Source organism: Tursiops truncatus, chromosome 8, assembly GCF_011762595.2.
Source record: "Tursiops truncatus isolate mTurTru1 chromosome 8, mTurTru1.mat.Y, whole genome shotgun sequence".
Classification (NCBI taxonomy): Eukaryota; Metazoa; Chordata; class Mammalia; order Artiodactyla; family Delphinidae; genus Tursiops; species Tursiops truncatus.
The window spans coordinates 40,220,764-40,234,291 of record NC_047041.1 but is presented as its reverse complement, the minus strand read 5'-3'; the positions used below and the strand labels follow the sequence as shown (position 1 = coordinate 40,234,291).

General features: G+C 43.1%; 1 protein-coding gene across 2 annotated transcripts in view; it reads left to right on the top strand.

Moving 5' to 3' along the window:
• FAT3 (FAT atypical cadherin 3) overlaps nucleotides 1-13,528 on the top strand; it is a 560,923-nt gene that overhangs the window by 465,187 nt on the left and 82,208 nt on the right. For both annotated transcript variants that reach the window (XM_073808321.1, XM_033862147.2), the window contains exons 10-12: nucleotides 2,368-2,564; nucleotides 3,584-3,737; nucleotides 6,301-6,534. In XM_073808321.1, coding sequence (XP_073664422.1) covers nucleotides 2,368-2,564; nucleotides 3,584-3,737; nucleotides 6,301-6,534 — 585 coding nt within the window. The remainder of the gene's footprint in view (nucleotides 1-2,367; nucleotides 2,565-3,583; nucleotides 3,738-6,300; nucleotides 6,535-13,528) is intronic.

Sequence of the window (13,528 nt, the reverse complement as noted above, 5' to 3'; positions counted from 1 at the left end):
ATTAGCCGTGCCAACCACCAACGGATTTTTATTAGATTTAACTTTTGCTCTTGATGTCACACAACTTGGCTGACCTGCCACTGATGAACAAAGGACGATTAATCATTTTATTTCGCAAAAGAGCAGTGTGGGCCTGCACCAGAAGCATTTAATAGAGAGGTTACATTTGTGCATGCTGAAATCATATTCAACTGAAGTAAAATTGCATCGTAGCCCGTGGTAGAGGAAAGTGATTTTCCAGGGAGGACCCCGTGCCTCACCAGAGCATGTTTCTCAGCCTCAACATTACTGGAATTGAGGGCTGGGTAAGTCTCTTGTGGCATTGTAGGATGATTACCAGCACCTCTGGTTTCTTTCCACTAGATTCCAGTAGCACCACCACCAGCATCACCCCTGATGTGACATTCAGAAATGTCTCTCGCTGACAAATGTCCCAGAGGTTTGCACACAGCCAGTGTCAGTTGAGTTGAGAACCACTGCCCTAGAGGAATGTGCAGCCCTCACCTTCTCTGCACTATCTGCCCAGTACGGTCCATTTATCCTGTCATTGTTTTGCCAAAGTTTGGCCTCTGTGCACCGGTGCCAGATTAAATCTTGGAGACAGAGTTTGGGGTGAAGTAGAAAGAAATCGCTTTATTGCTTTGCCAGGCAAAGGGGGCCACAGCAGGTTAATACCCTCAAGACTGTGTGTCCCACCCTGGAGAGGGTAATGAAGAGTCGTCTAGTGTTCAAGGAGCAGGGCGTGATCAGCTCACAGACATTCTGATTGGCTGGTAGTGAGGTAATGGGGAGTCAGCTTCATCAACCTCCTGGTTCCAACCGGTCTGGGGTCTTCGTGCTTGTGGGCAGCACACAGTTAAATTCTTCTACCTGGTGGAGGATTCAGTATCTGCAAAACAGCTCAAAGGACATGGCTCAGAATATTACCTATAGCCCTTGAGGAAGAATAAAGGCCTTGACTTTGTTTAATGGCTAAAGTATTATTATTTTGTCTTGTTTGACTGTTTTCCTTTCTTTCTGCATTTTCTCACTTCTCTGATTGAATTTATTCTTTGGTTAAAGTTTTCCTACAGACAAAAGGCAGGTGGAGGTCTATTGTAGGAAGACCTCATAGGGTCCTGCTTGGTTACAGTTGTTCCACACTGCTGAGCCCCTGGATGCCTGTCCCCCCCACCCCCCATGCCTTATATCCAGAGTGCAGTCTGACGCTCAAGGTTCCACTACTTCTCACTCAGTCCCTCCGGCAGGACCATGGGTTTGCCCTCTGTTCTTTTACAGATTCATTGTAAGAAGATGAGGTGGCTCCCCTTTTTCAGTGAAGCAGCAGCCAGCAGGCAGTAGGCTTTCCTTATTTATTTGTTTATTGTCAGTCTTTCCCATCAGAAGGTGAGCTCCACCACAAAAGCAGGGATTTTGGTCACTTTTGGCCACTGCTGTAGCCCCACTGCCTGGCACAGTGCCTGGCCCAGAGCAGGTGACAAATACGTGTGAATGCTCAAACAAACGAGACGGCGATGACCTAACTGGATTCCGGACTTCTTGCCAGTTGTCTCGTCCAGTCTTCCTCCGTGTTTGAAGTGACATTATTTCCCCCTTCAGGTTTGGAAGGTCAAGGTGGTTTTCTTCTTCCTTCCTCCAAGCTGCTTTTGTCTCCCTGTAATTCAGTGATGTGGGAAAGTCATACATTCATTGTTTCAGCCTCATCAAGAGCGGTTCCACTCTAGCTTTTCTACGTGTTTCTTCCATTTTCACCAGCTTCCCTGTGTTAAATTTGATCTAATTGCAGTGCTTATCTTTGAACGGCTCCTTCAATGACCCTGCACTGGGGCTCTTTAATCCTAATGGGTCTTCCTCTGTCACACAAACTTTTCTTCCCCAAACTTCGGTCCTTATAAGAAGAGCTGCTGTATGATAAAGGCTTCATTAAGATTCCTTATTAGAACTGACTGCCTTTCCTTGATTGCATGATCATCGGCTAATGAAATTGTCTTGGTAACAAGAGCTATAGTGTATTACATCCTCTCTTGAGACGAAGTGGAAAGACAGTTGTATCAGCCCGATAAGAAGATTGATTGTTCACAGTTTGAATTTGATTGTCCTTAAGGGGAGCTAAACAAGAGATCATCTCCAGCTTCTCTAAGTGCATTTTCTTCTCTTGGAAAGTTACTGTTTTACTTTCCACACAAGCCAAGCATATAAATATCGTGCTTTGTTGCAGGAGAGTCAAAAGGAAGTGAGTGTCCATTTTTTTTCAGCATCGTAAACGATGCAGTTTGAGAGGCACCTGGATGACCCCACACAGGCCTCTTGCTGTAGGTGATCAAAGCTTTTCATTTCACATCTTCAAAAACTCTTTTTTCACCACAGGAGGGAACCCCCGAGGAAGGTTTGCCCTGGGCCTGGTGCAGAGCGAATGGAAGGTCTACGTGAAGAGACCTCTAGATAGAGAAGAACAAGACATTTACTTCCTTAATATCACCGCCACTGATGGGCTCTTTGTCACTCAAGCCATGGTGGAAGTGACTGTCAGTGATGTGAATGACAACAGCCCAGTGTGTGATCAGGTGAGATTTGTGGCTGTGTCGGATATATCACTGCTTTTTACTCTGCTTATCTAAAATTAAGTCAAAACCCATTTCACTTTTCTCCTTAAGGCCAGGCTGCTTTCTCATCTTATCTCCTTAATTAACAAGCTCCAAATGGTTATAAGAGGGTAAGAGGCAGACTCTAGGATGAAATATTATAAACATGAAAAGAGTATAGTTAGCACGATCAGTACCTAATTCTGCCCACCAAAAAAATCAAACAAACAGAAAAATAAAACCAGGAGTCTCAAAATTAAATAATTTTTGAGGACTCATAAAGGACACTATGAATTTTTCTGTCTGAATCACCTATTTCATAAAAGAAGACTGGACCACTCAGAAGTATGAATTACTTTTTTTGTATAAGGTTACACAGCTGGTTGGTAGCAACGTTGGTAATGAAGCTGGGTCTCCAGACCCCTTAAGAAGTGGCCTTTCCACCACAGTTCAAAGCGTGACAGCGAATGCAAGGTGCCAGTAATTGATTTTATTTCCTTTCTTACCAAAGTTAAATCACCCTTCATTTACCTTTTCCTTACATGTGGATTGAGAGACGGTATTGGTGCTCTTTAGCTCAGAAAAGTGTTGCAAATAGATTTAGTCTCTCATACTAATGCCAGATGTTAGTAGTGGCTCTTTAAAGAGTTGAAGGGTCCCAAGAACTGAGAGGGGCATGATCAATATGTGATGTGGGTCATGGTTCCACAGGGGTGGAGATTTTTGTCTGTTTTCTTCTCCGTTGTACTTCTAGCATCTCAGTGGTACCTAGCACACAGTAGGTGCCCAATCAGTAGTTGTTGATGACGAGCATGGGAGGCGCAAAGCAAGAGATATTCTCTGTTTCATCATATGGTATAAGATGATTCTGTGATAAAGGAAAAACATAGCTGAAGATAAATTATGCGAATGCATTTTTAAAGAAATCATTTATAATGCTAAATATGACAATTGCCCCACAAACACTAATGATTCAATTCCCTTTCTTTACCTTTGCCTAGGTTGCATATACAGCATTATTTCCCGAAGACATTCCATCAAACAAAATCATCCTGAAGGTCAGTGCCAAGGATGCTGATATTGGATCCAATGGAGATATACGATACTCACTCTATGGATCTGGAAACAATGAATTTTTTCTAGATCCACAAAGTGGTAAGGCGAAATTTATTCTTTGGGTAAATGCCATTGTTAATCCACGAGAGAAGTTAAACTCTCACATGGTCTTATCACTAGGGGGTAGTTAGTATACAAGAGCCTTGATATGATGCCCTGCTATCTTGAACTCTTAAGAAATACCAGTAGCACATGGTGTTTGGAGGACAGAAACCTCATGTGGCCTATAAAACTTGCCCTGACTTTACCTACATTTAGCAGCACCAAGTAATCGTATGTGTCTGTTTGCTTCTCCTCTTTCTCATATCCATGAGTTAAAGCAGCTGACCTATAAATAGTATAAATAGAATTCTATCACAAATGCAAGTTTCCATGCAAACCAGACAGCAGTGCATAGTAAGGAGAGTTTTGCCCTGTTGAAATCCCTTTTGGGGATTTCATCCATAAGGATGAAACATCCCTATGTTTACATCCCTATGGTTTACATCCATAGGGATGCTTATTAACATACTTGTCTGTTTGTTTTTTTTTTTTTTGCGGTACGCGGGCCTCTCACTGTTGTGGCCTCTCCCGTTGCGGAGCACAGGCTCCGGACGCTCAGGCTCAGCGGCCATGGCTCACGGGCCCAGCCGCTCCACAGCATGTGGGATCTTCCCGGATCGGGGCATGAACCCGTGTACCCTGCATCGGCAGGCGGACCCTCAACCACTGCGCCACCTGGGAAGCCCTTGTCTGGTTTTTATTCATCATTCCTGTCTAGTTTCTCCAAAGCTATGAGTCCTCAGACTTGCTTACATATTGAGGTAAAATTTATAAGGTGAAAGGTTATGTACCCCAAAGGCAGATGCCCGCATTGAAGGCCATAGATAATGGAAAAGGCATTTTCTATGGAGGTAAATTATCTCAGTGTTGTGTATTGGATGGCCCATCCCTTGACAATTTTTCAATGAAGTGTAAAGATTGAATGATTTGCATATTTCCAGTGTTGTGTTCATCATAATGAACAACAACTAATTTCTGAGTCTCCAGAAGGTATTAGTTCCTCCCTAGCTCTCTCCCATGTCTGGCGCATCTTAACTGGGAAGGGCTTAGCTACATAACAATATGCTACTTGGCTAAAGAGGCCTGGCAATTTTTTATTGAATAGGTAACATTTATTAACTACTAGACCTAAAAGTACTTTATGGGATATTTGTGTTCGATTCCAAGATGAACCAAACAAAGCATCCCCAAGGGATATTGTAACCCAGTGGAGAAGACAGAGCTGTAAGTCAATACTAATAATAACAGAAATAACAACAATAATAGTGAAAGAGAGAATGAGTGCCCGGGAGAGATATCAGGAGAGATATATCTGGGCACAGAGGAAGAAGTAGCTAATATTCTGATAAGAGGGAAGGAGAAACTTTTAAAGCAGAGCTGGCATTTGAAATGAGCCAGGATTCTAGGAGCTAAAGCAGGACACTGCCGGTCACGGGGGCAGCGTGGGCAGAGAGCACGGCACATCCAGGGAAAGCTGTGTACAACACTGTCACTGGTCAGAGGAGCCACAGAATGGCTCGTGAGAAAAGTGGTGGAAAAACAACTTTAGGTCAGATTTTGGAGGGTCTTGAATGCCCAACTGAAAAACCCCTGGGTGTTTTGGAGAAGGGGAGAATGATCCAGGCTAGATTTGAGAACTGGCTGCAGTCAGGAAGCCATAGGAGGGACAGCTTTATAAGTATAGATGGCTTCGTCCCAGTGACTTCTACTGATTTTGTTAAGAGTACATAATAATATTTCATGAGTCCTACTTTTCACCAAGCAGTATTTATTCAGCTCTGTCATTGTGCTTATTGCCCTCATCCATTGAAATTTAGGTAGCAAGAATAACAAAATCCCCACAGGGGCTGACACTCAGGACCAGTAAAGCTATCTGAGTGATTAAAATACAGACATAACCTCCCTCCATGTTGGTTGCCAAAGAGATGCTGCTTTAAGCTTCTCAGATAAGCCCCCACTGGAATCCTTCCCCAACAGCCACGGGCCCTACCACTCTCCAGCAAGTGGGGTTCGCCTGGCACAGTAGGACTCCTTCATGACCTCTTTCTGCTAAAGCCAGCCCGTTTCGACTGTTTTTCTCTAAAAGATGGGGTAAAAAAAAATGTTAAATATCTGGAAGGAGACAGACTGCCCCTTCTGAGTTTACAAATCATGGACCTGATTGACCGTTAGAGAACTAAGGATACTGGTCCATTTTTCATGCTTTTTTTCTGGAGAAAATCCAGAAACAAGGCCGATCTCCAGAGCAGTTCTTGAGATGTTTAAAGAGGTGTGGAGCTTCTCCATGCTGCCAAGAGAAGGAATCCCTGAAACAAGAGGCTTCACAGTGGGATTAATTCATCTGAAGGTCGTACAGTTGGTTTTTTGTTGCGTCCAGAATCCCATCACTTTTTCCCTGATGCTTAAAAAAATTGAACTTGCTCGATTTTTCAAAGCATGACGCACTGGAGCCAGATGTCAGCGATCCTTCCTGTACTGGGGATTCTGTACGTACAATAATTGATTCTCTGCTCTTCAAAGAAAGACAGTTTTTGAAAAGCTACGTCATTTATTTTCACAGGTGAGTTAAAAACTTTGGCTCTGTTGGACCGGGAGAGGGTCCCTGCATACAGCCTCATCGCCAGGGCCACCGACGGGGGTGGCAGGTTCTGCCAGTCTGACGTCCATCTGATCCTGGAGGATGTGAACGATAACCCCCCAGTGTTTTCGTCCGACCACTATAACGCCTGTGTCTATGAGAACACAGCCACTAAGGCTCTGTTGACCAGAGTTCAAGCAGTAGATCCCGATGTCGGTAAGTCAGCTGCACTGATGGGATGCCTCCCTGTTTGTACATCTGACACATCTTCAGGTGCTACCTGTCCTTTAGTTTCATCAGCCCACCCTGGCTCCTTACCATGAAAACAAGTACATTAAACCACATTTCAGCTCTTCCACTGACACACTTCATATGCACAAGAGAACTCTGCAAGGCATCTTCCCGCCTCTTTCTAGGATTTGAAGAAGCGATACTATGAATTCCTTTACCTTTTAACAAAGATCTTGGGGTTTGCACTTTTTTTAACCTTTAGCATAAAAATAATAGCTTTCTTACTTGCCCATTCCTCCTGAACATAGTTAAAATGCTGTGTTGTGTGGCAGGGAGAATTCATTTCCATTTCTATAAAGAATTGCATCCCATGCTTTAGCTGAAATACGGCAATCTCGATTTATGGTGGTACCCCATAGTGCAAAGACCAATTACGAAATGTGCTGCCAGTCCAATGTGGACTTTTTTTAACTGCCGTTTTCCAGAGTATTTTGCTCATATAAACTGACATTACTAGGAGGGGTGTGGGTGTGGGCGATAAGAAGGAATTAGAATTGAAAGTTGCTAATAAAGTTTGTGTTCCAATCCACTTTACATAATGAGATGGTGAGTTAGAAAAGATCGGAGTTAATTGCTAGGTAGTCCTTCTGAGAATGCATAAGTTATTGAGGTGACTGCATGATGGAATCTAAATACGAAAGGGCATATAGACAGCCTCTTGGTTGTGCATTTTAAGAGCTGTAAATCAGGGGACTGGGGGATGATGGGGTGTGTCTGTTATGCTAAACAGGCCTTTATATAATTCAGGGTCTTATTGCTTAATTCTGAATTGAAAGAAAAATTATTGGACTAATGGAAAAGTAAATACATGATAATTAGTTGAAAACAAATGTAGAGCCCAGGGTCTCTGCATATTTCCCCTTAGAGAAATTAGTGGCTACACTATGAATTATTGTTCTTACCTCATTAGCATAATTTCTGAGGCTGAGAACCAACCCTTTAAAAATCTGCATATTGTAAAGCTTGGTTAAAAAAAAAAAAAGATAAACAGGAAAAGACTCTTTTCATTTTGGCTGTGCCACGTGGCTTATGGGATCTTAGTTCCCCGACCAGGGATCAAACCCGGGCCCTTGGCAGTGAAAGCGCCGAGTCCTAACCACTGGACCACCAGGGAACTCCAGAAAAGACTCTTTTATTGATTTATAATTATGTAATACTTACAAATACTCTTTTTTAAATGAGAATTGGAAAACATTCTGTGGACTCTTGATAGCAGACTTTTGGGGAAAAGAGGACAGAAATCTTGCAAATGAATCATTAATAATTTAAATTTGACTCTGAGAATGTGTATTTGGGCCAGAGATGAAATTTTAAGATCAAAAATGTTTTAATTTAAACTAAAATTTCAATTTTAAAAAATTGGAGTTTTTCTACTCACCTCCTTCCTAAAGGAACTGGGTATGCTCCATGTACTAGAGATTGTACAGAACACAGAGGGAGTCTGATCAGTGCACATGATGTTTCAGACAGTGGAGGTGGGGAGAAGTTATGGACTCACAGATGTGGTTGTGCTGGAGGGTATGCAGTTAGCTCCGTCCTTCTCACTTCTTCTGAGTCAGCTGTCCGGGTTGGCAGTTGGAGAAGAAGGGTTGACCAGACTCTGGGCATTAGCAGGACGGAGATGATAAAGTCTTTCAAAGACCAAACCCAGAATAACGACCTTATCGGCACCTCCCTCTGCTCATTTGCACTAATTAGCAAAAAATTAGCTTACGCTCAGAGCTTCAAACAGACACGGAGTTATGAGTGCTGCTCATATAAGATGTGTTCACCAGGCTATTGTATTCGCTTCCGGAAAACCAGAGCATAGGATACCAGATTCTGGGTCATATTCTCAGTTTTTGTAGAATTCATTTAGCTTTAAAAAAGTAAAAACTAAGACAGTCGGGAAAGAACAAATGAACACCTCTGAAAAGGCAAGCTGAGCACCTGCTATTTCCAGGCACCATGCTGAGGAGGTGGGTGTGAAGGTCTAGGTCAGAGCCTGCAGGGGGATTCCAGAGTCAAACCCGCATTCTCCAGAGTCCCGGGTGTCAGTGACTGGGGGCTCATGCCATTTTCATTAGCAGCCTGATTCCCCATTTCTCCGTCTTCTGTAAGGCAGCACAGAGGAGCGTTGAGCTGCATACTGAGATGACCAGTGTGTGGAGTGGGCGAATCATCTGGTGGCCAAACTCAGCCTCTGGCCTGAAGCTGAGTTTGCACATGAATCGTTAAGACTGAATCCAGCCCTCCAGTATCTTGAGTTTGGCTTACATACAGTGTTCCAAAAAGTTTGAATTAACTAATTGTCAATAAAAGTCAAGAGATACTGATTTGAATTTTCAATTTCTGGCATTTTCTAAAAACAGCACTCAGAAGACTCAGCAATTCCAGGTGCACAGTCCCACCATGGTAGGAGCCTAGTAGCAGCTGCCTCCTTGATACCAGCCAGTTCTCACCCTCCCAATCCCCAGCCACCTCACTTCCTTATGTTACCACCTGACTTCATAGGCCCCTCTCTAAAGTGACAAGGAAATGTCTGACTTTTAAAGAACTTCTAATTTTGAAATAATCATAGGTTCACAGGAAGTTGCCAAAAACAAAAATGTACAGGAGGTGGCATGTACTTTTCACCCAACCCTTTCTCCCAATGATACCATCTTGCATAACTGTAGTACACTCAGATTTTGGCGCAGGTGCATGTGTGTGTGTGTGGTTGTGTGTGGTTGTGTGTGTGTGTTTGTGGTTGTGTGTGTGTGGTTATGTGTGTGGTTGTGTGTGTGGTTGTGTGTGTGGTTGTGTGTGTGTGGTTGTGTGTGTGTGGTTGTGTGTGTGTGTGGGTGGGTGTGTGTGGGTGTGGTTGTGTGTGGTTGTGTGTGGTTGTGGTTCTTTGCAGCTTTATCACCTGTGAAGCTTCATGTAACCACCACACCCACCTCCTCCGCACACTTCCTTCCCAGTTTCTAACCCCTGGCAACCACTAATCTCCGTATCTATAATTTTGTTATTTCACAAATGTTATTTAAATGGAATCGTGTAGTTTGTCACCTTTTGAAAATGGCCTTTTTCACTCAGCATCATTCCTTTGAGATCCATCCAAGTGGTCTAACTGGTTTCTGACCCTAGTGAAGAACATTGGTTCCATTTGTAAAAATGACAGGGCTATTTGGTCCATGAAACTTCTTTTGTTAAGCATATTCCTTTACCTAAAGTTACAAACGATTTCAACAGCATTTGGCTGCAGTATATACTAAGTCACTATAAACCGCAGAGAAAAGACAAAGATATATTAATCTGAAATCCGATTCCATTGCTTCGTAAATTCAAAATGCTTACAGTGACTTGCTAACCTTTCATATCCTGGTTTCCTAATTTTAAAAAATATTATTACTTTTAGCCAAACAACTCTTTTCCTATGCCAAATTCATTATTCACAATGAACCAACTGCCTAGGTCAGGAATAAAATAAAAACAGAGGAAGACAAGACCATTTTAGCACCCAATTTATGAGTTCTAAGAAATAGCATGGCAACTGTCTAGATTTCAGCGTTAAATTCTTAGTTTTCCTGTAAAATGGAAACATCCTCAATCCCATGAAATAATGACATGACTTTAAGACCTAACATTTACAAAAATTTAATACTTTCAGTAAAGATTAGGAGACTTTTTTTTGCACCACCTCTTTGGGGTTAATATTTTACTATTTACCGTACCTCTTAAGACAGGAATTGTGTCCAGGTTCTCAATTTTGAGGGTTTTTTAAGCTAGCAAATGGAATATGCAGAGGTGAAAATTGGAGCTAAAATCTGTGACCATTTTAGGCAAAGTGACATGGAAATAAAATGTAAACTTGCACTGGAAAATATGCCAGAGACCATGATTTATTGAGAGGCGAATGTCCAGATATTTGAGATTCAAGAGGACATATTTTTCCTCTTATGGATCAGGGACATAAAGCAAGGAAATGTTCTAATGAGCAACTCACACCTTTCCTGTAAAATATTTCCTACAAAGTTTAGAACTTCTTTCAGGGATTTTGGAGAAACTTGGAAGCTTGTAACATTCATTACATTTATTTTCCATTCAATATAACTGATATTTAGTGAGTAGCTACGTAGCAGGCATTCTGGAAGGAACTATACAAGGAATGTGCAGTGACAGGCCCAGGTTCTATGCAGTAGTGAAGGGCATGAATCAGCAACACATAGACCTTGAATAAAAGGCATAGCTCGCAGAATGAATGGGATTCAACAGGCGGAGGGAGAAAGGCCTTCAGGAAAACAGGAACCAGGAGGATGAAGTTGCAAAGCTGGGAAACTCTGGACCCAATTAAATAGTTGGGAGGTCATCACATGGTCAAGGACAGAGAGAAGGCAGTGAGATGAGAGAAGGCATCTGGGCCTGATTGTGGTGGTTCACAAAGACCAGGAATTGTGTGCTTAAACCAATAGATAGAAAAGAACCACTGAGCACTTTGGAGAAAAGAAATTCATCAGTTCTGGGTTTGGGAAATGCTAATCTGATAGGAGCATCTAACATGGGTATTAGGAAATCTTCTAGGAGAGTATCAAGAAAGATCACAGGGGCCAAAATTCGAGTAGTAGCTTTGGGATTTAAAAGGAAGAAGCAGGGACTTCCCTGGTGGTCGAGTGGCTAAGACTCCATGCTCCCAATGCAGGGGGCCCAGGATTGATACCTGGTCAGGGAACTAGATCCCCCATGCCACAACTAAGAGTTCACATGCCGTAACTAAAGATCCCGCATGCTGCAATGAAGATCCTACACACGGCAACAAAGATACCGCATGCCGCAACTAAGACCCGGCACAGCCAAATAAATAAATAAAAGGAAGGGGCAGAGGAGAGAGAGATTTTACATGTGAAATCTGTCGATTTTGGTACTGACTGGATTGAAGGCACAATGGACAGGCTAGACAAGAACTCAAACTCGTGCACCAGGTGCAGGTGCTGTTTGCACAGAAATAGCTTAGGTGGCCTGAAGCAGGACCTGGTGTAGAAGGATGAAAAACTGGAGACACATTGGGAATTAAAGTACAGTCCTTCAGGAAAAAGTCAGGAATAAAGATAATAAGTTTGTTAATCATGACAGAGTAGGGAGGCTTTGCCTTTGAGCGGTTTACAGTCATAGTGGGAAACAGGCAAGCACAAAAGAACATTCAAAGAAAAATGGAATCAATGTTATAAGAGAGTTGCATCTGTAAAAGTAGGAATTTTGCTTATTTTTAAATTTAATTTCTATTTTATATTGGACTACAGTTGATTTACAATGTTGTGTTAGTTTCAGGTGTACAGTAAAGTGATTCAGTTATACATATACCTATATTCATTCTTTTGCAGATTTTTTCCCATATAGGTTATGACAGAATATTGAGTAGAGTTCCCTACACTATACAGTAGGTCTTTGTTGATTATCTGTTTTATATATAGTAGTGTGTATATGTTAATCCCAGACTCCTAATTTATCCCTCCCCCCATGTTTCCCCTTTGGTAATCATAAGTTTGTTTTCAAAGTCTGTGAGTCTGTTTCTGTTTTGTAAATAAGTTCATTTGTACCATTCTTTTAGATTCCACATATAAGCAATATCATATGATATTTGTCTTTCTCTGTCTGACTTACTTCACTTAGTATGATAATTTCTAGGTCCATCCATGTTGCTGCTAATGACATTATTTCATTCTTATTTGTGGCTAAGTAATATTCCATTGTATATATGTACAATATCTTTTTGTCCATTCGTCTCTCAATGGACATTTAGGTTGCTTCCATGTCCTGGCTTTGTAAATAGTGCTGCAATGAACATTGGGGTGCATGTATCTTTTGGAATTATGATTTTCTCCAGAAAAAATAGGGATTTTGTAACGATTAGTCAATACATGTAAAATGCTAGCACAGGTCCCTGTGGGAACATGAAAACATGAGCAATGAATTTTCAAGTGGGACAATTCAGGAAGGATTCACAAAGTGGCAGTAGCATTTAAGTTGGGTTTTAAGGGTTGGGGCTTTTCAGAGACCTTCAAGATGTCAGAAGAGTAAGGCGAGGCAATCACCTTCCTCCCCACACATACACCAGAAATACATCTACATGTGGAACAACTCCTACAGAACACCTACTGAACGCTGGCAGAAGACCTCAGACCTCCCAAAAGGCAAGAAACTCCCCACGTACCTGGTTAGGGCAAAAGAAAAAACAGACAAAAGAATAGGGACGGGACCTGCACCAGTGGGAGGAAGCTGTGAAGGAGGAATGGTTTCCACACACTAGGAAGCCCCTTCACTGGCAGAGATGGGGGGTGACAGGGGGGAAGCTTCGGAGCCACGGAGGAGAGCACAGCAACAGGGATGCAGAGAGCAAAGTGGAGAGATTCCCACACAGAGGATCGGTGCCGACCAGCCCTCACCAGCCCGAGAGGCTTGTCTGCTCACCCGCTGGGACGGGCGGGCGCTGGGAGCTGAGGCTTGGGCTTCAGAGGTCAGATCCCAGGGAGAGGACTGGGGTTGGCTGTGTCAAAACAGCCTGAAGGGGGCTAGTACGCCACAGCTAGCCGGGAGGGAGTCCAGGAAAAGGTCTGGAACTGCGGAAGAGGCAAGAGACCATTGTTTTGGGGTGCCTGAGGAGAGGGGATTCAGAGCACCACCTAAACGAGCTCCAGAGACAGACGTGAGCCATGACTACCAGGGCGGACACAAGAGAGGGGCATGAAATGCTAAGGCTGCTGCTGCAGCCACCAAGAAGCCTGTGTGCGAGCACAGGTCACTATCCACACCTGCCCTCCTGGGAGCCTGTGCAGCCTGCCACTGCCAGGGTCCCGGGATCCAGGGACAACTTCCCCGGGAGAACACACGGCGCGCCTCAGGCTGGTGCAACATCATGCTGGCCTCTGCTGCCGCAGGCTCGCCCCGCATTCCGCACCCCTCC